This window comes from Oncorhynchus kisutch, unplaced genomic scaffold, assembly GCF_002021735.2.
Source record: "Oncorhynchus kisutch isolate 150728-3 unplaced genomic scaffold, Okis_V2 scaffold3072, whole genome shotgun sequence".
Taxonomy (NCBI): domain Eukaryota; kingdom Metazoa; phylum Chordata; class Actinopteri; order Salmoniformes; family Salmonidae; genus Oncorhynchus; species Oncorhynchus kisutch.
In genome coordinates, this window is record NW_022265017.1 from 377,656 (window position 1) to 401,904 (window position 24,249).

The following is a 24,249-nucleotide window of genomic DNA, read 5'->3' on the forward strand; positions in this document are numbered from 1 at the left end:
AGCCTTGGTTTCATGCATGTTAACATTAGAAGCCTCCTCCCTAAGTTTGTTCTATTCACTGCTTTAGCACACTCTGCCAACCCGGATGTTCTAGCTGTGTCTGAATCCTGGCTTAGGAAGACCACCAAAAACTCAGACATTTTAATTCCAAACTACAACATTTTCAGACAAGATAGAACTGCCAAAGGGGGCGGTGTTGCAATCTACTGCAAAGATAGCCTGCAGAGTTCTGTCCTACTATCCAGGTCTGTACCCAAACAATTTGAACTTCTACTTTTAAAAATCCACCTCTCTAAAAACAAGTCTCTCACCGTTGCCGCCTGCTATAGACCACCCTCTGCCCCCAGCTGTGCTCTGGACACCATATGTGAACTGATTGCCCCCCATCTATCTTCAGAGTTCGTGCTGCTAGGCGACCTAAACTGGAACATGCTTAACACCCCAGCCATCCTACAATCTAAACTTGATGCCCTCAATCTCACACAAATAATCAATGAACCTACCAGGTACCTCCCCAAAACCTTAAACACGGGCACCCTCATAGATATCATCCTAACCAACTTCCCCTCTAAATACACCTCTGCTGTCTTCAACCAAGATCTCAGCGATCACTGCCTCATTGCCTGCATCCGTAATGGGTCAGCGGTCAAACGACCTCCACTCATCACTGTAAAACGCTCCCTGAAACACTTCTGCGAGCAGGCCGTTCTAATCGACCTGGCCGGGGTATCCTGGAAGGATATTGATCTCATCCCGTCAGTAGAGGATGCCTGGATATTTTTTTTAAATGCCTTCCTAACCATCTTAAATAAACATGCCCCACTCAAGAAATTTAGAACCAGGAACAGATATAGCCCTTGGTTCTCCCCAGACCTGACTGCCCTTAACCAACACAAAAACATCCTATGGCGTTCTGCATTAGCATCGAACAGCCCCCGTGATATGCAGCTGTTCAGGGAAGCTAGAAATCATTATACACAGGCAGTTAGAAAAGCTAAGGCTAGCTTTTTCAAGCAGAAATTTGCTTCCTGCAACACTAACTCAAAAAAGTTCTGGGACACTGTAAAGTCCATGGAGAATAAGAACACCTCCTCCCAGCTGCCCACTGCACTGAAGATAGGAAACACTGTCACCACTGATAAATCCACCATAATTGAGAATTTCAATAAGCATTTTTCTACGGATGGCCATGCTTTCCACCTGGCAACTCCTACCCCGGACAACAGCACTGCACCCCCAACAGCAACTCGCCCAAGCCTTCCCCATTTCTCCTTCTCCCAAATCCATTCAGCTGATGTTCTGAAAGAGCTGCAAAATCTGGACCCCTACAAATCAGCCGGGCTAGACAATCTGGACCCTTTCTTTCTAAAATTATCTGCCGAAATTGTTGCCACCCCTATTACTAGCCTGTTCAACCTCTCTTTCGTGTCGTCTGAGATTCCCAAAGATTGGAAAGCAGCTGCGGTCATCCCCCTCTTCAAAGGGGGGGACACTCTTGACCCAAACTGCTACAGACCTATATCTATCCTACCGTGCCTTTCTAAGGTCTTCGAAAGCCAAGTCAACAAACAGATTACCGACCATTTCGAATCTCACCATACCTTCTCTGCTATGCAATCTGGTTTCAGAGCTGGTCATGGGTGCACCTCAGCCACGCTCAAGGTCCTAAACGATATCTTAACCGCCATCGATAAGAAACATTACTGTGCAGCCGTATTCATTGATCTGGCCAAGGCTTTCGACTCTGTCAATCACCATATCCTCATCGGCAGACTCGACAGCCTTGGTTTCTCAAATGATTGCCTGGTTCACCAACTACTTCTCTGATAGAGTTCAGTGTGTCAAATCGGAGGGTCTGCTGTCCGGACCTCTGGCAGTCTCTATGGGGGTGCCACAGGGTTCAATTCTTGGACCGACTCTCTTCTCTGTATACATCAATGAGGTCGCTCTTGCTGCTGGTGAGTCCCTGATCCACCTCTACGCAGACGACACCATTCTGTATACTTCCGGCCCTTCTTTGGACACTGTGTTAACAACCCTCCAGGCAAGCTTCAATGCCATACAACTCTCCTTCCGTGGCCTCCAATTGCTCTTAAATACAAGTAAAACTAAATGCATGCTCTTCAACCGATCGCTACCTGCACCTACCCGCCTGTCCAACATCACTACTCTGGACGGCTCTGACTTAGAATACGTGGACAACTACAAATACTTAGGTGTCTGGTTAGACTGTAAACTCTCCTTCCAGACCCATATCAAACATCTCCAATCCAAAGTTAAATCTAGAATTGGCTTCCTATTTCGCAACAAAGCATCCTTCACTCATGCTGCCAAACATACCCTTGTAAAACTGACCATCCTACCAATCCTCGACTTTGGCGATGTCATTTACAAAATAGCCTCCAATACCCTACTCAACAAATTGGATGCAGTCTATCACAGTGCAATCCGTTTTATCACCAAAGCCCCATATACTACCCACCATTGCGACCTGTACGCTCTCGTTGGCTGGCCCTCGCTTCATACTCGTCGCCAAACCCACTGGCTCCATGTCATCTACAAGACCCTGCTAGGTAAAGTCCCCCCTTATCTCAGCTCGCTGGTCACCATAGCATCTCCCACCTGTAGCACACGCTCCAGCAGGTATATCTCTCTAGTCACCCCCAAAACCAATTCTTTCTTTGGCCGCCTCTCCTTCCAGTTCTCTGCTGCCAATGACTGGAACGAACTACAAAAATCTCTGAAACTGGAAACACTTATCTCCCTCACTAGCTTTAAGCACCAACTGTCAGAGCAGCTCACAGACTACTGCACCTGTACATAGCCCACCTATAATTTAGCCCAAACAACTACCTCTTTCCCAACTGTATTTAATTTTTATTTATTTATTTATTTTGCTCCTTTGCACCCCATTATTTTTTTATTTCTACTTTGCACATTCTTCCATTGCAAAACTACCATTCCAGTATTTTACTTGCTATATTGTATTTACTTTGCCATCATGGCCTTTTTTGCCTTTACCTCCCTTCTCACCTCATTTGCTCACATTGTATATAGACTTGTTTATACTGCATTATTGACTGTATGTTTGTTTTTACTCCATGTGTAACTCTGTGTCGTTTTATCTGTCGAACTGCTTTGCTTTATCTTGGCCAGGTCGCAATTGTAAATGAGAACTTGTTCTCAACTTGCCTACCTGGTTAAATAAAGGTAAAATAAATAAATAAATAAATAAAAATCACCACAGCCTGCTGAATTGACTGTGTAGTCTATTGTGGTCTGCTGTCCATAAATTATGACATTTTGCAGACTCAACAATCCGAAGCAATTTACAGTCATGTGCATATATTTTACCTATGGGTGGTCCCAGGAACCAAACCCATTACGTTGCTGGTGCCATGTTCTACCAACTAAGTTACAGAGGACCATATTCTGTAAAGTCTATGTTTCTTATGTTCCTCACTGTGTCTCATGTTAATACTACTCCTACACAAAACCCACCATCACTGTGTCTCATGTTAATACTACTCCTAAACACAACCCACCATCACTGTCTCATGTTAATACTACTCCTAAACACAACCCACCATCACTGTCTCATGTTTATACTACTCCTAAACACAACCCACCATCACTGTGTCTCATGTTATTACTACTCCTAAACACAACCCACCATCACTGTCTCTCATGATAATACTACTCCTAAACACAACCCACCATCACTGTGTCTCATGTTATTACTACTCCTAAACACAACCCACCATCACTGTCTCTCATGATAATACTACTCCTAAACACAACCCACCATCACTGTGTCTCATGTTAATACTACTCCTAAACACAACCCACCATCACTGTGTCTCATGTTCATACTACTCCTAAACACAACCCACCATCACTGTCTGATGTTATTACTACTCCTAAACAGAACCCACCATCACTGTGTCTCATGTTAATACTACTCCTAAACCTCTTACGAAGCATCCACTTAATCACTCTAACTTTTTCAAAATGTCTCCACAACAATCTATTGCTCTCAGAGCTCTTAAAATAGCATGTACAAGTATTTATGTGAAACCACATGTACAAAGTACATCCCATCTTCTGTAGCAGACAATATAGCTCTGTATGGGTGAAATAATTTTGGTCTTGACTGTACATCCCACAATCTGATTAATATGTTAAAATACATTTACACACACACACACACACTTATCATTGACCCTGTTATACTATGACAGTGAACATGACCCTATTGAAAGGAGATTTGGGTATTACTGATTGAGCGTTTCACCCAATCGTCCACCGCAGGAGCCTCGGTCTGGCTCTGATGCCATGGTACCAGGACCGGCTGATAGCCCAACACACATTGGAAGGGCGACAGGTTCGTAGAGGAGTGAGTTCTGGGCCATCTCCGCCCAGGTGATGTACTTTCGCCCACTCCCTTGGCCGGTCCTGGCAATACGACCGCAGAAACCTACCCACATCCTGGTTCACTCTTTCCACCTGCCCATTACTCTCGGGGTGAAACCCAGAGGTGAGGCTGACCGAGACCCCCAAACGTTCCATGAACGCCTTCCACACCCTGGACGTGAACTGGGGACCCCGATCAGAAACGATATCCTCAGGCACCCCGTAGTGCCGGAAGACGTGAGTAAACAGGGCCTCCGCCGTCTGTAGGGCCGTAGGGAGACCGGGCAAAGGGAGGAGACGACAGGACTTAGAAAACCGATCCACAACGACCAGGATCGTGGTGTTGCCCTGTGACGGTGGCAGATCGGTCAAGAAGTCAACCGACAGGTGTGACCAAGGCCGCTGTGGAACGGGAAGGGGTTGTAACTTCCCTCTGGGCAGGTGCCTAGGAGCCTTGCACTGAGCGCACACTGAGCAGGAAGACACATAAACCCTCACATCCTTGGCTAAAGTGGGCCACCAGTACTTCCCACTAAGACATCGCACCGTCCTCCCGATCCCCGGGTGACCAGAGGAGGGGGATGTGTGAGCCCACCAAATTAACCTGTCTCTAACCACCAGCGGAACATACACCCGTCCCTCTGGACACAGTGGTGGAGTGGGCTCAACACGCGATGCTCGCTCAATGTCTGCGTCCACCTCCCACGTCACAGGTGCCACTAGACAAGAAGCCGGGAGGATGGGCGCAGGATCAATGGCCCACTCCTCCGTATCATATAGTCGGGACAGTGCGTCTGCCTTAGTGTTCTGGGAGCCTGGCCTATAGGAGATGGTAAACCTAAATCGGGTGAAAAACATGGCCCACCTTGCCTGACGAGGGTTCAGTCTCCTCGCTGCCCGAATGTACTCTAGATTACGGTGGTCAGTCCAGATGAGGAAAGGGTGTTGGGCCCCCTCAAGCCAATGTCTCCACACCTTCAGGGCTCTGACAACAGCTAGCAGCTCCCGATTCCCCACATCATAGTCTCGCTCCGCCTGGCTGAGCTTCCGAGAAAAGAAAGCACAGGGGCGGAGCTTCGGTGGCACACCCAAGCGCTGGGAGAGTACGGCTCCAACCCCAGCCTCGGATGCGTCCACCTCCACTATAAATGCCAAAGAGGGGTCCGGATGCGCCAGCACGGGAGCCGAGGTAAAAAGAGCCTTCAGGCGACCAAAAGCCCTGTCCGCCTCAGCCGACCATCCCAGACGCGTCGGCCCCCCCTTCAGCAGTGACGTAATGGGCGCAGCCACATTACGTCAAAACCCAGGATAAACCTCCCGTAGTAGTTGGCAAACCCTAAGAACCGCTGCACCTCCTTTACCGTGGTTGGAGTCGGCCAATTACGCACGGCTGCAATGCGGTCATCCTCCATCACCAACCCCGATGTGGAAATGCGATATCCAAGGAAGGAGACGGCCTGTTGGAAGAACGAGCATTTCTCAGCCTTGACGTACAGGTCATGCTCCAACAGTCGCCCAAGTACCCTGCGCACCAGAGACACATGCGCGGCCCGTGTAGCGGAATAGACCAGAATATCATCGATGTAAACCACCACACCCTGACCGTGCAGGTCCCTGAGAATCTCATCCACAAAAGATTGGAAGACTGCTGGAGCATTCTTCAACCCGTACGGCATGACAAGGTACTCATAATGGCCAGATGTGGTACTAAACGCCGTCTTCCACTCATCTCCCTTCCGGATACGCACCAAGTTATATGCACTCCTGAGATCCAGTTTTGTGAAAAACTGTGCTCCGTGAAATGACTCAATCGCCGTGGCAATGAGAGGTAGCGGGTAACTATACCCCACCGTGATGGAATTTAGACCTCTATAGTCAATGCACGGACGCAGACCACCCTCCTTCTTCTTCACAAAAAAGAAACTCGAGGAGGCAGGTGAGATGGAGGGCTGAATGAACCCCTGCCCCAGAGATTCCGATATGTATGTCTCCATAGCCACCGTCTCCTCCTGTGACAGGGGATACACGTGACTCCTGGGAAGTGCAGCGCCTACCAGGAGATTTATCGCACAATCCCCTCGTCGATGAGGTGGTAATTGGGTCGCCTTCTTTTTACAGAAGGCGCTAGCCAAATCGGCATATTCTGAGGGAATGTGCACGGTGGAGACTTGGTCTGGACTCTCCACCGTTGTAGCACCGATGGAAACTCCTACACACCTGCCTGAGCACTCCTCCGACCACCCCTGTAGAGCCCTCTGTTGCCACGAAATCCTGGGGTTGTGACGGGCCAACCAGGGGATCCCCAACACCACCGGAAACACAGGAGAATCAATGAGGAAGAGACTAATTCTCTCCTCATGACCCTCCTGCGTCACCATACCCAGTGGAGCCGTGGCCTCCCTGACTTGCCCTGACCCTAATGGTCGGCTATCTAAGGCGTGCACTGGGAAGGGTTTGTCCAGCTGAATAAGGGGAATCCCTAACCTGTTCGCTAAACCGCGGTCAATAAAATTCCCCGCCGCGCCTGAATCTACTAGCGCCTTATGCCGGGAAAGAGGGGAAAATTCAGGAAAAACAATCCATACATGTGACCAACAGGGGGCTCTGGGTGAGCCTGGGGCCGACTCACCTGAGGTGTCCGGGCAGTGCTCGGCCTGGCGTCTCGACTCCCGGGGGGACCCCCCCAGCACCGGTCAGCAGTGTGCCCTCTGCGACCACAGCTGGCACAGGAAAGGCCCCCTCCTCCGGTCGCCCTCGCTGAAGCACCTCCCAGCTCCATGGGTGTTGGAGTGGTGGAGCTGGGAGATGGAACTGACAGAGCCCGGTCCGGACGTCCGCGGGTCGCCAGCAAGTTGTCCAACCGAATGGACATGTCAATCAATTGGTCCAAGGACAGGGTGGTGTCTCTACAGGCCAGCTCCCTACGGACGTCCTCACGCAAACTACACCTATAGTGATCGATCAAGGCCCTGTCGTTCCATCCCGCGCCAGCGGCCAAGGTCCGGAACTCTAGAGCAAAGTCCTGAGCACTCCTCTCCTGCCTCAGATGGAACAGCTGTTCACCCGGGTAGTGGTCCCTCGCCGAGTCAGGATCGTTCCATACCGCGTTGGCCCACTCCAGGGCTTTACCTGCGAGGCAGGAGACGAGGGCGTTCACGCTCTCACCCCCCGAAGGAGCCGGACGAACGGTCGCCAGGTATAGGTCCATCTGGAGTAAGAAGCCCTGGCACCCGGCCGCCGTCCCATCAAACTCCCTCGGGAGGGCGAGTCGAATCCCACTGTGCTCAGGCAATGAAGGAGAGGGTAGTGGTACTGGTTGTGGTGTGGCTGATGACGGTGTGGGAAGGCCACCTCTCTCCCATCTCTCCATCGTCGCCATCACCTGATCCATGGCGGTCCCCAGTCGGTGTAACACTGCCGTGTGGTGTTGAACTCGCTCCTCCACGGACCCTGGGAGTGTGTCCGCTCCTGCTGACTCCATAATTATATTGGTGCAGGATTCTGTGATAACATGCGTCTTGGTGAGAGGTGTAGGAGTCAGGCGCAGGAGAGCAGGGATGTCTGAGAAGCGTGTTTAATAATAGAGTCCAGCAATACAAAAACGGCACAGACCAAAACCCCAAAACTACGCTCTCGAATAATCAGAAAACTCGTGCAAACGCACGGAGGAACAAACACAGTTCCGACACTTTACATACAACACACTTTACATACAACAAACATCAAATACAATCGAGCGCAATGCACACAAGTCTAATCCTGCACGAATTACGGCAGGTAACAGGTGCCCTATATACCAACAGAAATCAAAGCAATTGAAAACCAGGTGTGAAAAGGAACACAGACAAAACAACCAGAAAAAGAAAAAGGGATCGGTAGCGGCTAGTAGACCGGCGACGCCGAGCGCAGCCCGAACAGGGAGAGGAGTTACCTTCGGTAGAAGTCGTGACAGTCATTGCTCCCTCTGACACTGGGATTCTGAACCTCTAAAAGTCTAAGCCGTTTGGGGGGTTCCACTAGCTGACATATGGAATTGTTTTAAGGTGGTCAAACCGAGATCATTTAGAATTTTGATTTAAAATTTCAGTTCCCCTTTTAGGAAAATAAATATCCATAATTTTTTGGGGGGCAAAAATACTGCAAAAGCAATTAACACTCCTTTACTTATAGCCCATATAAACACATTAAACTTGTTCTGTTCAGGTCTTCTTCTTTCTGGGTTTGTTGTTTTCAGGTCTTCTTGGTTCTGGGTTTGTTGCATTCAGGTCTTCTTGGTTCTGGGTTTGTTGTGTTGGGGTCTTCTTGGTTCAGGGTTTGTTGACTGTACTGTAGAGAACAGAGGAGTCATTCTCAGCTGCTTGTGCTGCTGAAGAGAGAGAAACCGAAATGAAACAAAGACATCGTCCCAAATGGTGGCACCCTATAGGGCTCTGTCTAAAGTAGTGCACTAAATAGGGAATAGGGTGCCATTTGGAACAGAAAACAGTTCATCAACACCATCATCACATCACTCCCTCATTATAGACATGTCATAGTAATTGTCCTGAGATGTCCATTGTTGGGTTCATAGTTTGGGTTCATAGTGGTCTCAAAGGGTCAACTGTTTTGCTTATTGATGACATCTCCTACAATAAACTGCAGTATATGAATGACCTTAATGCAGAATATGCTCACCTGTTGGCAGCACAGGGGAGGTTGAATTTCACAGCAGCGTACTGGACATCCTCATCCTCAAAACGCACCTGAACCACATGAGTCCAGAGAAACAGAGGATGAGAACCAGAACCACTGTGATTCCTACAGCTGCAGTCAGAACTGAGGTCTGTTTCCCTATAATAAAATATGGATGATATGAGAACACAGCATGTTCTAATGAACTGAATATTAGTATGATAATAAAACAGAATATCAATGTAATACTTGTTAATACTTGGGGATTTTATAAACAAACCTGTAATTATTAACACAAGAGTAATAATCCAAAGTATAATTATTGAGATATATCTTGAAAAGTAATTTTTTGATCATCAGAGCTGCAGAGTTCATAGATGCTATTGTATTCTCATCCCCACAGTAGTATTCTCCTCAAAGATAGATGTCCTTACCATGTGGTGGCGTACTGGGAGGCTGAGGGGGTGCTGAGGCCTTTTGAGTTGGTCCTCTGAGGAGAGTGAGGGGTTCTCTGCATCCAGCGGCCTAGGTACCTGATGACCAGCCTGGTGCTCTCCAGCTCCACCCCTTGGACAGGAGGACAAACAGCAGGCATCAATGTGTCGGAGGAAACACTGTTTAACCGACGACCGACGTCAGCTTGCAGGCGCCAGGCCACAAGGAGTTACTAGAGCATGATGAGACAAGGACATCCTGGCCGGCTAAACCCTCCCCTAACCCAGATGACCCTGGGACAATTGTGCTCCGCCTCATAGGTCTCCCGGTCACAGCCGGCTGTAACAGTCCGGGATCAAACCTGGGCCTGCAGTGCTGCCTTGGCACTAATTGTTGAATTTGTGATTTGTTCCAACTTGTTTTGTAATGTTTATGTCCAATGGCCAATGAGCACTGATACATTTTATCTATAATTTCATATGACAAGGATTGATAAGGATTTGTCAGAAGATTGTCGACCTGATGCATGATGATGACTGCTTGTCTAGCTTGCCAGCTAAGATTTTGAAAGTTTGTCCAATCAGTCCAATCAAAGCTACGGTAGATTTAATGCGATTTGACGTAATTTTGTCTAAGCCAATGACCTTGAGACTTTTTGGATGGGCATTTCTAATGTACTTCTATGGCAGCACCCAAGGGGCTTGACATTTCAAGCTCTACCCTTAGATTTTGCGGTGACGTAGTGTCCCCATGAGTGACAGAACACTGAGCCAATCACAGCACAACTAGAGAACATTACCAACCCCTACGCTCCATATTTTATGCTGGCTGCCCCACCACCACAGAAAGCACTAAGCTAGTCTGCAACACCTGCATTTTGGAGCTGCCTTAACTAAAGAAAGGAAAAAAGAGACCATGTTTCTATGCGACTTTATTAACTCAATGCTTTATTTATTCATTAACTTTATTTGCAAACTGATATGTGTCACGTATTAATTTCAAAATATGCAAAACAAGTTTAAAAAAAGCTAACCATGGGGCTGAAAACAGATTTAGCTCTTCCTCAGCTGCCTTGAATGACGTGTCGCCACTGCATGTATTTAGAAGTGATAGACAAGTTGACTAACAAATAGCCTACCAAAATGTTGGAAATTATAATAACGGACTGATTACATTTATTTTTAAATAAAAAATATATAATGACACGGATCAATATGGTATTACGTAATATACAATTAGTAATGATATCTGACAGCAATACAAAGTAAATCACCATTAAACACTTCAGGGGAAACTTGGCCCAAGAGCTAAATATATTAAAAAGCTGTTATCAGTATTATCTATATTAGTTGCTGAGGAAAGTAGGACTATTGATGTTATAAAACATCTGTATATGACAAAACCCCATAGAAAAAGATCAGAAATAAAACTAAAGATAGTTAACAGATTGGTACACAAGAAAATGTGGTTATTTACATTAAAATATAACCCATCTCATTTATCATCAATATATTCCATTCCAAAATATATATTCCAGTATTTACTGAAAGGTTAAAGTTCATGGTGTGTAAAAACGTCTAGATATGGCAGCAATAGGATAGAGGTGTAAGGCCTCGTTTTGTATTGGAACATTCAGTCCAGGTTGTGTGGTGGTTCTCTTCAGTCCAGGATCTATGGTGCTTCTCTTCAGTCCAGGTTCTGTGGTGCTTCTCTTCCGTCCAGGTTCTGTGGTGCTTCTCTTCAGTCCAGGTTCTGTGGTGCTTCTCTTCCGTCCAGGTTCTGTGGTGCTTCTCTTCAGTTCAGGTTCTGTGGTGCTTCTCTTAAGTCCAGGATCTATGGTGCTTCTCTTCCGTCCAGGTTCTGTGGTGCTTCTCTTTAGTCCAGGTTCTGTGGTGATACTCTTCAGTGGGAGATTCCCCTCACATTCTGAAAAAATACATACTGAAGTAGCACTCCCACTAAACATTTTATACACACACACACACACACACACACACACACACACACACACACACACACACACACACACACACACACACACACACACACACACACACACACACACACACACACACACACACACACACACACACACACACACACACACACTTACTGCCAGGGTGTCATACTCTGGTGACCTGGTCTTCATGTTCAGAGGTGTGTACGTATCACTGTTAGGGTCAGGATGGACACTCTGTGGACAGAAAGAGAGAGAGCGAGAAAGAGAGAGTGGGAGAGAAGGAGAGGGAGGGAGAGAAGGAGAGAGAAGGAGAGAGGAAATGCATGAGTTCTTTGAAACACCAGTCTTTCCATAATTTACTCTAAACACATTCAAGTACTGTATAAAACACACACTCATAAGCAAACCAAATTCATTAAAAGAGACTTACTATCAGAGTGTCGTAGTCAGGGGACATGGTCCTCATGTTCAGACCTGTGTACGTGTCACTGTTACAGTCAGGACGGACACTCTGGAGAGAGAGAGAGAGGGAGAGAGAGAGAGAGAGAGAGAGAGAGAGAGAGAGAGAGAGAGAGAGAGAGAGAGAGAGAGAGAGAGAGAGAGAGAGAGAGAGAGAGAGAGAGAGAGAGAGAGAGAGAGAGAGAGAACAATGAAAATAGTATGAAAGAGACGGTCATGTCACTGTAAATGAATGAAAATGGAGTTGCAACCCTCTGGGTGCACATTTAGTTTTTTACGACACAGCTGAAACCCTGTTGAATCACCCTAATAGAATCACCTGTGTGTCTGCTGTGGCATCACTTCCTCCTGTGGATCTCCTGTAATGAGGGACAGAGTGAGTTCTGCTCTGTAAGTAAGTTGATATATTACTAATACATTTTAACAGGTTTTTTAACCTTTATTTAACTAGGCAAGTCAGTTAAGAACAAACTCTCATTTACAATGACAGCCTAGGAACAGTGGGTTAACTGCCTTGTTCAGAGGCAGAACAACAGATTTTTATGTTTTCAGCTCAGAGATTCAATCTTGGTTGCAAGTTCAACGCTCTAACCACAAAGGTACCTGCCACCCCAGGTGGCCTCGTGGTTAAGGGCATTGGGCCTATACCTTAATGAGTTAAGAACAAATCAGTGTGCTAAGGTGAAAGAATAATACAAATATCTATTTTCTGTCACACTCTGACCATGATTTGCGCTGTTTGTTTCTATCTTTTGTTTGGTCAGGGTGTGATAGGAGTGGGCATTCTGTTGTATGTCTAGTTTGTCTATTTCTATGTGTTTTGGCCTGATATGGTTCTCAGTCAGTGGCAGGTGTTTGTCGTTGTCTCTGATTGGGAACCATATTTAGGTAGCCTGTGTTGTATAGTGGTTTGTGGGTTATTATCTATGTGATGTTTCATGTTAGCACAGTGTTTCTATAGTGGTCATGGTCGTCATGTTAGCACAGTGTTTCTATAGTGGTCATGGTCGTCATGTTAGCACAGTGTTTCTATAGCGGTCATGGTCGTCATGTTAGCACAGTGTTTCTATAGCGGTCATGGTCGTCATGTTAGCACAGTGTTTCTATAGCGGTCACGGTCGTCATGTTAGCACAGTGTTTCTATAGCGGTCACGGTCATCATGTTAGCACAGTGTTTCTATAGTGGTCATGGTCGTCATGTTAGCACAGTGTTTCCATAGCGATCACGGTCATCATGTTAGCACAGTGTTTCTATAGCGGTCATGGTCGTCATGTTAGCACAGTGTTTCCATAGCGATCACGGTCGTCATGTTAGCACAGTGTTTCTATAGCGGTCATGGTCGTCATGTTAGCACAGTGTTTCCATAGCGATCACGGTCGTCATGTTAGTTTGTTTGTTTTGTTTAGTGTACTGTGTGTTTTTCGTCCTTTCAGTAAAGTATGCATTCACACCACGCTGCGCTTTGGTCTACTCAATATGACGATTGTGACAATTTTCACTCACCTGAACCACATGAATCCAGAGAAACAGAGGATGAGAACCAGAACAACCACTATGATTCCTACAGCTGCAGTCACAACTGAGGTCTGTTTCCCTAAAAGATAATATAGATGATATGAGTACATGTTATTATGAAATGAAAACGAATATACAGCAATACAGGACATTAATGTAATACTTGTATATAGAAAGCCTATGTATAGTTAGAAACCAAAGTGTAATAAGGCAAACTAGAAGAATATTACCTTGAAACATCATTTCTTATTGAACATCATTTTGTATTGAAGTATTGAAGATGTAACTTTACCTGCTATAATGATCATCAGAGCTGTAGAGTTCATAGATCCTCTTCCATTCTGGGCCTCACAGTAATATTCTCCTCTGTCCTCAGACCTGATGTTAGTGATGCTGTAACTCTGTCCTGATGCTTTTGGTGTACCAGGTGTATTTGTCCACAGGTGGGTTGGCATCACTGCTGCAGGTCAGAGTCACTGAACTGCCCTCCACTATTTCACCAGAGGGACTGACTGACACTGAGGTGTTCTTTGGTCCATCTGGTGGACAATATGTAACAACAGTGTATTAAATAGTGTTTTTCTTGTTATTGAAATATGAATTTAAATGTGATCCTCTGATTAAAGATGAGGTGAACTTACACTGAACGTCCACAGACACAGAAGAAGAGTTGAGACGTCCATATTTATTCTCAGCCTCACAGTAATATTCTCCTCTGTCCTCAGAGATGATGTTAGTGATGCTGTAACTCTGTCCTGATGCTTTTGGTGAGGTTACGTTCTTCTGGTACCAGGTGTATTTGTCCACAGGTGGGTTGGCATCACTGCTGCAGGTCAGAGTCACTGAACTGCCCTCCACTATTTCACGAGAGGGACTGACTGACACTGAGGTGTTCTTTGGAGTATCTAGTAAAGGAGAATATGTCAGAGGTTAATGACTGTAGTATATTTACAAATGAAATGTAAAAAATTAATTTGAATTTGACAGATGATTATAATGGTCATCATATATATCAAAATCTGTGAAGCCAGACTATTAAAAATAGAAAAGAAATAGAATAGAAATGTCTCGAGGATATGACAGTAGTATATTTACAAATGACATGTCAAAAATATATTCTCTGTTAAGTCAGAGAACTATCTAAAAATATAAATTACACAAATGTTAACAATAATACACATTTGGAGATGTTATGCATAAGGGCTACTTAAATTAGTTCTAATTGTTTTGCTACCTTCTCATTCAAACACTGAGCTGTACTTTACTCACACTTCACATCCATGTTAATGGTCCTAGACATGTCTGTCCCCATCTCATTCTGGGCCTCACAGTAGTACTCTCCACTGTCAGATGACTGGATTTGTTTGAAGACATGCTGTGGTCCTGTCATACTCTGATAGCCACCTCCATTCTTCTTGTACCAGGTGTATATGTCCACAGGTGGGTTGGCATCACTGCTGCAGGTCAGAGTCACTGAACTGCCCTCCACTATTTCACCAGAGGGACTGACTGACACTGAGGTGTTCTTTGGGCCGTCTGGTGTTGAAGATGACAGAACAAATAAGAACCCATATACCATGTAAGGAAGCAAGAGATGATGTAAATTAGTATAGATTAGTATATTACACTGACATGTAGAACCATGTATTACAGAGATGATGTAAATTAGTATAGATTAGTATATTACACTGACATGTAGAACCATGTATTACAGAGATGATGTAAATTAGTATAGATTAGTATATTACACTGACATGTAGAACCATGTATTACAGAGATGATGTAAATTAGTATAGATTAGTATATTACACTGACATGTAGAACCATGTATTACAGAGATGATGTAAATTAGTAGAGATTAGTATATTACACTGACATGTAGAACCATGTATTACAGAGATTATGTAAATTAGTATAGATTAGTATATTACACTGACATGTAGAACCATGTATTACAGAGATGATGTAAATTAGTAGAGATTAGTATATTACACTGACATGTAGAACCATCTATTAAAGAGATGATATCAATGACTTTCACTGTAGATATATCAACACTCCATGTACTCACATCTGACAGTGAGAGTCTCTTCTGGAGAGAGGATTCTCTCTAAGCCTTCTACAGCACAGGAGTAGTTCCCTGCATCCTCACTGCTGACTGGGTCTAGGATCAGGCTGTTATAACTGGTGACTGGGTCTAGGATCAGGCTGTTATAACTGGTGACTGGGTTGGTCAGACTTTGTCTGTTCTTGTACCAGATGTAGGTGGGGTTGAGACCGACTGTACATTGGGTTCTACATCTCAGTGTGACTCTCTCCCCCTCTGACACAGACGTAGGATCCATCTCTAACAGGATATCTAAGAGGAAACATTAGTCATATTTGACTCCCGACTGGCTTGTCATGTGATTAGACTTGTCCTATTACAGTAACAACTGTAGGTGAAGTATTACCTGTGACAGTCAACATCAGACCAGGAAGGCCAGAAAATCTCCCCTCTTTTGTTGTTATTAATCTGAATATGTATTCAGCCGAGTCCTTCTCTGTCAGGTGTGTTATTGTCATGGTGTGGTGGTTCTCTGTGTTCCTATTGTACTCCACACGACCTGTATACTCTGGATATGACCTGACATCTACAGGGTGTTTCTGTGTAAACCAGAATGAACCTTGTTCTATATAACTAGTGGGATGAGTGTAAGAGCAGGATATGTTCACTGTGGAGCCCTTCAAGACACAGATTCTCCTCTTGCTGTAAGTCACCCTCCAGCAGTTGTGACCCTGAACACCTGAAACATAAAGAGGCTCTCTGTTAATAGTTTCAACTTTTCATGTCTTGTTTCTGTAGGTGCAAAGTAAAGAAGTAAACTGTTCATTTCAAGTCATTTCAGTATGAATCATAACCATTTGAGCTGTTGGTATTGCTAGAGTGAAACACTGTGTTTGAATCAACACTTTTTCCCCCACTTACACACTGCAGGAGAGGGGAGATCCTCATGGCCTTTTACAGCACAGGAGAAACTATTGTCATAGTTACTGGAGACTGAGTATTTGTACTGGGGGGAGGTGCTCTCATCTAGACGTTGTCCGTTCTTGTACCAGATGTATGTGGGGTTACCAGTCAGAGTACAGGTGGTGCTACAGGTCAGTGTGTTGTCATATATCCTCTCCACCTTTAGATCTGAAGGGAGAGGTTATGAAACAATAATGGAGGAAGTCTGTCAGTCACCACCATTTCACTGGTCTCATAGAACATGTAATAAATAACTTGACTTGTACTGTAATATTTATACAGTACCTGTGAGACTGAGAGTGAATCCATATGAATATTTCCATCCTGAATACTGGTTTGTTTTATATCTGAAGTGATATGTTGCTATGTCACTCTGTCTCAGGTCTGTGATTCTCAGGATGCAGTCCTTCTCTGTAGTTCCACGGTAGTCCACACGACCATCAAACTTAGGGTCCCATCTCAGATCAAAAGGCTTATCATTCAACCGTGTGTTATACCAGACTATCTCTGTGACTTGGGTCACACTGGGAACAGGACAGCGCATGTCCACTGATGACCCCTTTAAGGCACAGACACTCTTCACAGTATTTTGTCCCAGAACACCTGAAACACAGTGTCACAGGACTCAACCTTGAGAGAACTTCATTTGTGACGTCAAGACTATAAAAAAACAGACATTACAATATTACATCCAAATGCATGTAAACATGTGCAGGATACTGCAGGACCCATCTACTCAAATGTACATTCCCTTATATCATCCTAGTATTCATTTCAATATACATCATGGAAGTAAAAAGCATTCCAGTCAATTCAGAAAGTTAACCAAATTACAATTCCACATTTTCTAAATGTTCCTAATTGAAAAGATTTGAAAATAATTGGAATTGGCATTTCAGTCTACTTCCTGAATTGAGATGGAATTGACCCCAACCCTGCTGGTGGTTGACAACCTTCTTATTCTGCTACTGCTGCTGATGTGCAGAAGTGTGAATGGAAACCACAGAAAAGCATCACTCAGTGAGGAGTGAAATATGACTAGTTAAAGGGAAGTGGAGACACCTAACAGAAAACACCAGAATAACATTATGATTATTTTCCTTTTAGAAATGTCTGTAGATTGATAAACAGGGAAACTAGAACATTATGAATGAGACCATACCTGCTACAGACCAGAGAAAGACCACCAACACACTACCTGCTGTTCTCAAGGCCATTGTTGCATCTCCCACCCTGCAGTCTTAGAAACATAAACAACAACTCTATAGCTGGTGAATAACTCCACCTGATACATTGAAGTATAAACTGTAAATGGAGTACAGGGCCTCATTACTGAAAATGAACCAGGCTCATATTGTGTTGTGTTGTATTGTGCTATATGGTTGTCTATGTGAATACTGTCTGTCTGTAAGTCTATTGCACTATGTATGTAATGTGTGTGATGTGTTGCATGTCTGTCTACGTCTATCTACTTAAACTGGCATGATGCAAAAATAAATTCCTAATATATACAATTGTCATCATCATCATTATAAACAACAACAATAACTTATTCAACATCAACAGTATTACTGTAAACACACATTTCTACATTGATCGTTCTGAAGCTGTTTTATTCTCAGAACCCCAAATATAGGAGGATAAATGTTCAATCCTCTACGGTCTGTCAAGCTGTACAGCAGCCTAAAGAATGACCACCAGGTTCAATGATAGCTACTATCCTCAAGCTGTGAGGCTAAACAGCGACTGACACACACACACACACACACACACACACACACACAAATACAGACACTATCTGTAGTAAAGGCCCATAAGGCCCATGGAGTCTGTATCAAAGTCTAGAGAGCTGGTTGTTATGGATGTAGAAAAGTTAAAACACACATCCTACACAGTATAGATGTCAACCCTACTCCCTATCAGTCTGGTCCTAAAGGGCCCTCAGATAAATCCACTGTGTAATTCACACCCATGGGGGCGGACACGTACACACACACTGCAGTGTTTAAATATTGGTTTGAATGTCTTTTTTTACCCTGGTTAATTATCTCATCTCTATGTAGATCAACACTCCTACACTGACACACTTTATGAATACTGACCCTGATGTAACAACCAGAACACAGCTCAAAACATAACAACAAGTACAATTATACATTACCCTCAAGTATATGACTTATGACTAAAAACAAATAACCCAAAACTATATTTCAAGACATTGTCAAGAGTACTTACAGAGTGAAGTGAAGGGGAGAGTCTTGTACAGTGAGTCAACTGACTGATAGTGTGTGGCAACTGCTAGTAAGTGTCAGTTCTGTGGTTGATACATATTTAAAGTAGATGACACAGTCCTTTCTTCCTCTTTAAGACATTAACATGCATGACGACCAGAACATCATGTCAGAGAAGGGAGGTTACTGTATTAAAATGGGTCCTACATTTCTATAATGGACAAAATGTCACCCATTTCCGCTTTTATATAAATACAGAACCATGTTAACAATATGTTGACTATTCTATATGGAATGTTTATAATATATTAGAATGTGTTGCCTTGACCCTCTGAGTTCTACATGGAACAGGTCAAAGTTCCATTTACATTTGGTCAGTTCCATGATGTCATTCATTCTATTCTACAAACCCATTCGATTTACTCTCCTCATTATCTGCATCAAAGTGGTACTGAAGGTTCCAGTGTTCTAGACTAGAGCTCCTCCTACTGGCATCTCAACATTACTGCACCATCCCAATAATAATGACCTTAATATTGTTTGGCTAATAACAACATTCCAAACTGACAATACATTGGATAGAATGGTGAAACACAACACTGACTACTTGACAAAGTCACATTTAATCACACAAACACTTATGTCTGCAGTATTACAACACACCACTATCGTATTATGTTACACTGTAGACCCTTGTGTACAGTACTGGTAGTAGCATTAGTTAGCAGAGACATCACTATCATCATCACCATAGTCTGCTGTATTGTAGCCTGTTATCTATGTTGACTGCTGCTGTCCATATACTGTATATTCTAATGTAGCCTGATATCCATATACAGTGCCTTGCGAAAGTATTCGGCCCCCTTGAACTTTGCGACCTTTTGCCACATTTCAGGCTTCAAACATAAAGATATAAACTGTATTTTTTTGTGAAGAATCAACAACAAGTGGGACACAATCATGAAGTGGAATGACATTTATTGGATATTTCAAACTTTTTTAACAAATCAAAAACTGAAAAATGGGGCGTGCAAAATTGTTCAGCCCCTTTACTTTCAGTGCAGCAAACTCTCTCCAGAAGTTCAGTGAGGATCTCTGAATGATCCAATGTTGACCTAAATGACTAATGATGATAAATACAATCCACCTGTGTTTAATCAAGTCTCAGTATAAATGCACCTGCACTGTGATAGTCTCAGAGGTCCGTTAAAAGCGCAAAAGTGTACTTACAGAGTGAAGTGAAGGGAAGAGGTCTTGAACAGTTAGTCAACTTACTGTCACTGCGTGGAAACAAGAAGTAGTCTACTGTAAGTGTTAGTAGAAGCAAGCGTAGCCTATGTGTGAGTTCTGTGGTTGACACATTTTAAAGTAGTCTAGTCAGGGCATTAACATGCAGGAACAGCATGTCACATAAGGGATGTTACTGTATCTAAATAGAAAATGGTCTAAAGTCAGAATACTGTAGTTGCATTTCTTTATTTGAGGAGTGGACCTACATGTTTTACAAGAGACAACATGTGACCCATTCCCATCACTCCTCATCAGCTGGTACTGAAGGTTCCAGAACAGATGAAAGGGGATTATCTTTGGTTCCAGTGTTCTAGACTAGAGCGCTCCCTACTGACATCTCAACATTACTGCAGCCTCCAGGCTTCATATGTCCCTAGTAGTCTGATGAAAATATACAAAATAGAAGGTAAAAATAACATTTGAAAATGTAAAATGTATAGAGAATTAACCAGGAGCGCACATAAAAATACTGTGATATTGGGACTTATGTTGAACTGACATTTGAATTGAGCGAACAAGTGAGCTCAGCTAGCTTGTTAGCTACATGAAGATTTTTCCTAAATAAACTAGCATTTCTCTGCATCACACAGCTACTCTGAATGGACTGAAATGTGAACAATATGATGCGCTGCCGCTGAATTACAGCAAAACCCCATAGTTAACTAGTGACCTAGTTAGTGAGCCTACTTTTAGCTATCAACAACAGTGAGCTGTCATTATGCCAAGGCCAAGGCAAGCTGCTCTGTATATCCACTGTGTGCTTGTGTGAAAGAGATGTCTTCAGCTCTCTGATCTTCAGAACAACAGACCCAAAGTGAACCCTGACATCCATATAACTCAGTCTGTCTTTCTGTCTGGGATTATTGAGTCTTATTGTGTCTAAGTGATGCGTGTTTAGTTTTTTTTACATTGAATAATATTTCATGAAATTGTTTATTGCTGCTTCGTTATTGTTATTTTATTGTGATTTAGTTTTAGTTTTATTTACAATTTTTATAATAAAAAATGTTGAATATTACCTTACATAAAAAAATTGCATTGTTGCTTAATAACCATTTAATAACCATTTGACAGTAAGGTCTACCTGTTGTATTCGGCGCATGTTTCAAATACAATTTGATTTGTGTGTTTAGGCACTGGACTCCCTCTGACACTGGGATTCTGAATATCTAGAAGTCTGAGCCGTCAGTGGACGGGGACGGGAGGGTTATTCTACTAGTTGACATATGGAATTGTTTTAAGGTGGTCATACCATGGATCATTTAGCTATTTGATTTTGAATTACAGTACCCCTTTAGGTAAAAAAGGAGAAGAACTAATGTTTGTGAGAGCAGGCAGGTGACTGCAATATAGTCTGCCTGGAACATGCCCCATATTCAATTCAAAAATAAAATGTATTTATCCCCTGTAGGGGCAATTACTAGGCACCCTATGGCATCAGGCTGGCACTGAGTCTCACAATGACATCACAATGGGTCACATGTCCAGTCACATGACCATACATACACAGTAAAACACATGATAACGACAGATGTCATCCCCCTTAGTGTCTACAACATGGTCATCATAGAGGCGGTTCACTGGGCAAAGATCCCTTCAACTTCTAATGATGATGTCATTTCCATGTTTCACAGCTCAGGCTGAGGGAGATTTACATTTACAGTAGAGAACATAGAATTAGAACGTAGAACTTTGATACTCTCTATCTCCCCACACCTACAGTACAGAACATAGAGAGTATCAGAGTTCTACATTCTAATTATATCTCCCCTCACCTACAGTACAGAACATAGAGAGTATCAGAGTTCTACATTCTAATTATATCTCCCCTCACCTACAGCACAGAATGTAGAAGGAGGAGAGGAAGGGATGGAGGTGACCACAGTCAAAATAGAAGGAATGTAGGAACAGGGTGCTATATGAGACAGCCTATAGAACCTATAACTGTAGAAATGTATACTGTCGAATAACCAGAAATAAACATACTCACCCACTGGAGTCCTGAGGAGAGGAGAGGTCAATCACTGGAGTCATTAGGGGAGGAGAGGTCCATCACTGGAATCCTGAGGGGAGGAGAGGTCCGTCACTGGAGTCCTGAGGGGAGGAGAGGTCCATCACTGGAGTCCTGAGGGGGAGGTGAGGTCCACCACTGGAGTCATAAGGGGAGGAGAGGTCAATCACTGGAATCCAGAGGGGAGGAGAGGTCCACCACTGGAAATCTGATGGGAGGAGAGGTCCACCACTGGAATCCTGAGGGGAGGAGAGGTCCACCACTGGAATCCTGAGGGGAGGAGAGGTCCATCACTAGAGTCCTGAGGGGAGGAGAGATCCACCACTGGAATCCTGAGGGGAGGAGAGGTCCACCACTGGAGTCCTGAGGGGAGGAGAGGTCCACCACTGGAGTCCTGAGGGGAGGAGAGGTCCACCACTGGAATCCTGAGGGGAGGAGAGGGCTAACACTGGAGTCCTGAGGGGAGGAGAGGTCCACCACTGGAGTCCTGAGGGGAGGAGAGGTCCACCACTGGAATCCTGAGGGGAGGAGAGGTCCACCACTGGAGTCCTGAGGGGAGGAGAGGTCCACCACTGGAGTCCTGAGGGGAGGAGAGGTCCACCACTGGAATCCTGAGGGGAGGAGAGGTCCACCACTGGAGTCCTGAGGGGAGGAGAGGTCCACCACTGGAGTCCTGAGGGGAGGAGAGGTCCACCACTGGAATCCTGAGGGGAGGAGAGGTCCACCACTGGAATCCTGAGGGGAGGAGAGGTCCACCACTGGAATCCTGAGGGGAGGAGAGGTCCACCACTGGAGTCCTGAGGGGAGGAGAGGTCCACCACTGGAGTCCTGAGGGGAGGAGAGGTCCACCACTGGAATCCTGAGGGGAGGAGAGGTCCACCACTGGAGTCCTGAGGGGAGGAGAGGTCCACCACTGGAATCCTGAGGGGAGGAGAGGGCTAACACTGGAGTCACGAGGGGAGGTCTTCCCCTCAGGAAACATTGTAGCTAAACCTCACAGTAAATCAATGTTAGATGTACAGCATGTATTTCTTTATTGTTGAAGTGTCTTGATTAAATCAGAAATCAAACTCCTGTAATAGTGGCTATGCTCCTTGTGGTGGGGTCTGGTAGTGCAGTCTGTGTATACTATGCCCCTGTGGTGGGGTCTGGTAGTGCAGTCTGTGTATACTATGCCCCTGTGGTGGGGTCTGGTAGTGCAGTATGTATATACTATGCCTCTGTGGTGGGGTCTGGTTGTGCAGTCTGTATATACTATGCCCCTGTGGTGGGGTCTGGTAGTGCAGTATGTATATACTATGCCTCTGTGGTGGGGTCTGGTTGTGCAGTCTGTATATACTATGCCCCTGTGGTGGGGTCTGGTAGTGCAGTCTGTATGTACTATGCCCTTTGCGGCGGGGTCTGGTAGTGCAGTCTGTATATACTATGCCCCTTGTGGTGGGGTCTGGTAGTGCAGTCTGTATATACTATGCCCCTTGTGGTGGGGTCTGGTAGTGCAGGCTGTATATACTATGCCCCTGTGGTGGGGTCTGGTACTGCAGCCTGTATATACTATGCCCCTTGTGGTGGGGTCTGGTAGTGCAGTCTGTATATACTATGCCCCTGTGGTGGGGTCTGGTAGTGCAGTCTGTATATACTATGCCCCCTGTGGTGGGGTCTGGTAGTGCAGTCTGTATATACTATGCCCCTGTGGTGGGGTCTGGTAGTGCAGTCTGTATATACTATGCCCCCTGTGGTGGGGTCTGGTAGTGCAGTCTGTATATACTATGCCCCTGTGGTGGGGTCTGGTAGTGCAGTCTGTATATACTATGCCCCTGTGGTGGGGTCTGGTAGTGCAGTCTGTATATACTATGCCCCCTGTGGTGGGGTCTGGTAGTGCAGTCTGTATATACTATGCCCCCTGTGGTGGGGTCTGGTAGTGCAGTCTGTATATACTATGCCCCCTGTGGTGGGGTCTGGTAGTGCAGTCTGTATATACTATGCCCCTGTGGTGGGGTCTGGTAGTGCAGTCTGTATATACTATGCCCCTTGTGGTGGGGTCTGGTATTGCAGTCTGTATATACTATGCCCCTGTGGTGGGGTCTGGTAGTGCAGTCTGTATATACTAGGCCCCTGTGGTGGGGTCTGGTAGTGCAGTCTGTCTATACTATGCCCCTGTGGTGGGGTCTGGTACTGCAGTCTGTATATACTATGCCCCTTGTGGTGTGGTCTGGTATTGCAGTCTGTATATACTATGGCGGGGAGACAGAGAGA

At 44.8% G+C, this 24,249-nt stretch overlaps 1 protein-coding gene across 1 annotated transcript; it reads right to left on the reverse strand.

Annotated features, from left to right (window-relative positions):
- Nucleotides 1-10,437: 10,437 nt before the first annotated feature.
- On the reverse strand, nucleotides 10,438-19,578 carry LOC109885218 (sialoadhesin-like). Its single transcript, XM_031820176.1, has 13 exons — nucleotides 17,627-19,578; nucleotides 16,750-17,067; nucleotides 16,423-16,632; nucleotides 15,908-16,240; nucleotides 15,526-15,813; nucleotides 14,724-14,990; nucleotides 14,151-14,359; nucleotides 13,747-13,801; nucleotides 13,443-13,533; nucleotides 12,258-12,297; nucleotides 11,910-11,990; nucleotides 11,633-11,713; nucleotides 10,438-11,445 (listed from the first exon to the last, which is right to left on the reverse strand). Exons 1-13 carry the CDS (start codon nucleotides 17,679-17,681, stop codon nucleotides 11,422-11,424), a joined length of 2,052 nt encoding a protein of 683 aa, XP_031676036.1. The 5' UTR covers nucleotides 17,682-19,578; the 3' UTR covers nucleotides 10,438-11,421.
- Nucleotides 19,579-24,249: the final 4,671 nt, after the last annotated feature.

What these genes read in the sequence shown, in the direction of transcription:
- LOC109885218 (XM_031820176.1), bottom strand. Translation starts at nt 17,681, where the DNA reads ATGGCCTTGAGAACAGCAGGTAGTGTGTTGGTGGTCTTTCTCTGGTCT. An exon ending in TCTCCCCTCTCCTGCAGTGT is followed by an intron (nt 16,241 to 16,422) that starts GTAAGTGGGGGA and finishes TTTATGTTTCAG; the next exon opens with GTGTTCAGGGTCACAACTGC. An exon ending in CATTAACATGGATGTGAAGT is followed by an intron (nt 14,360 to 14,723) that starts GTGAGTAAAGTA and finishes CTCCTTTACTAG; the next exon opens with ATACTCCAAAGAACACCTCA.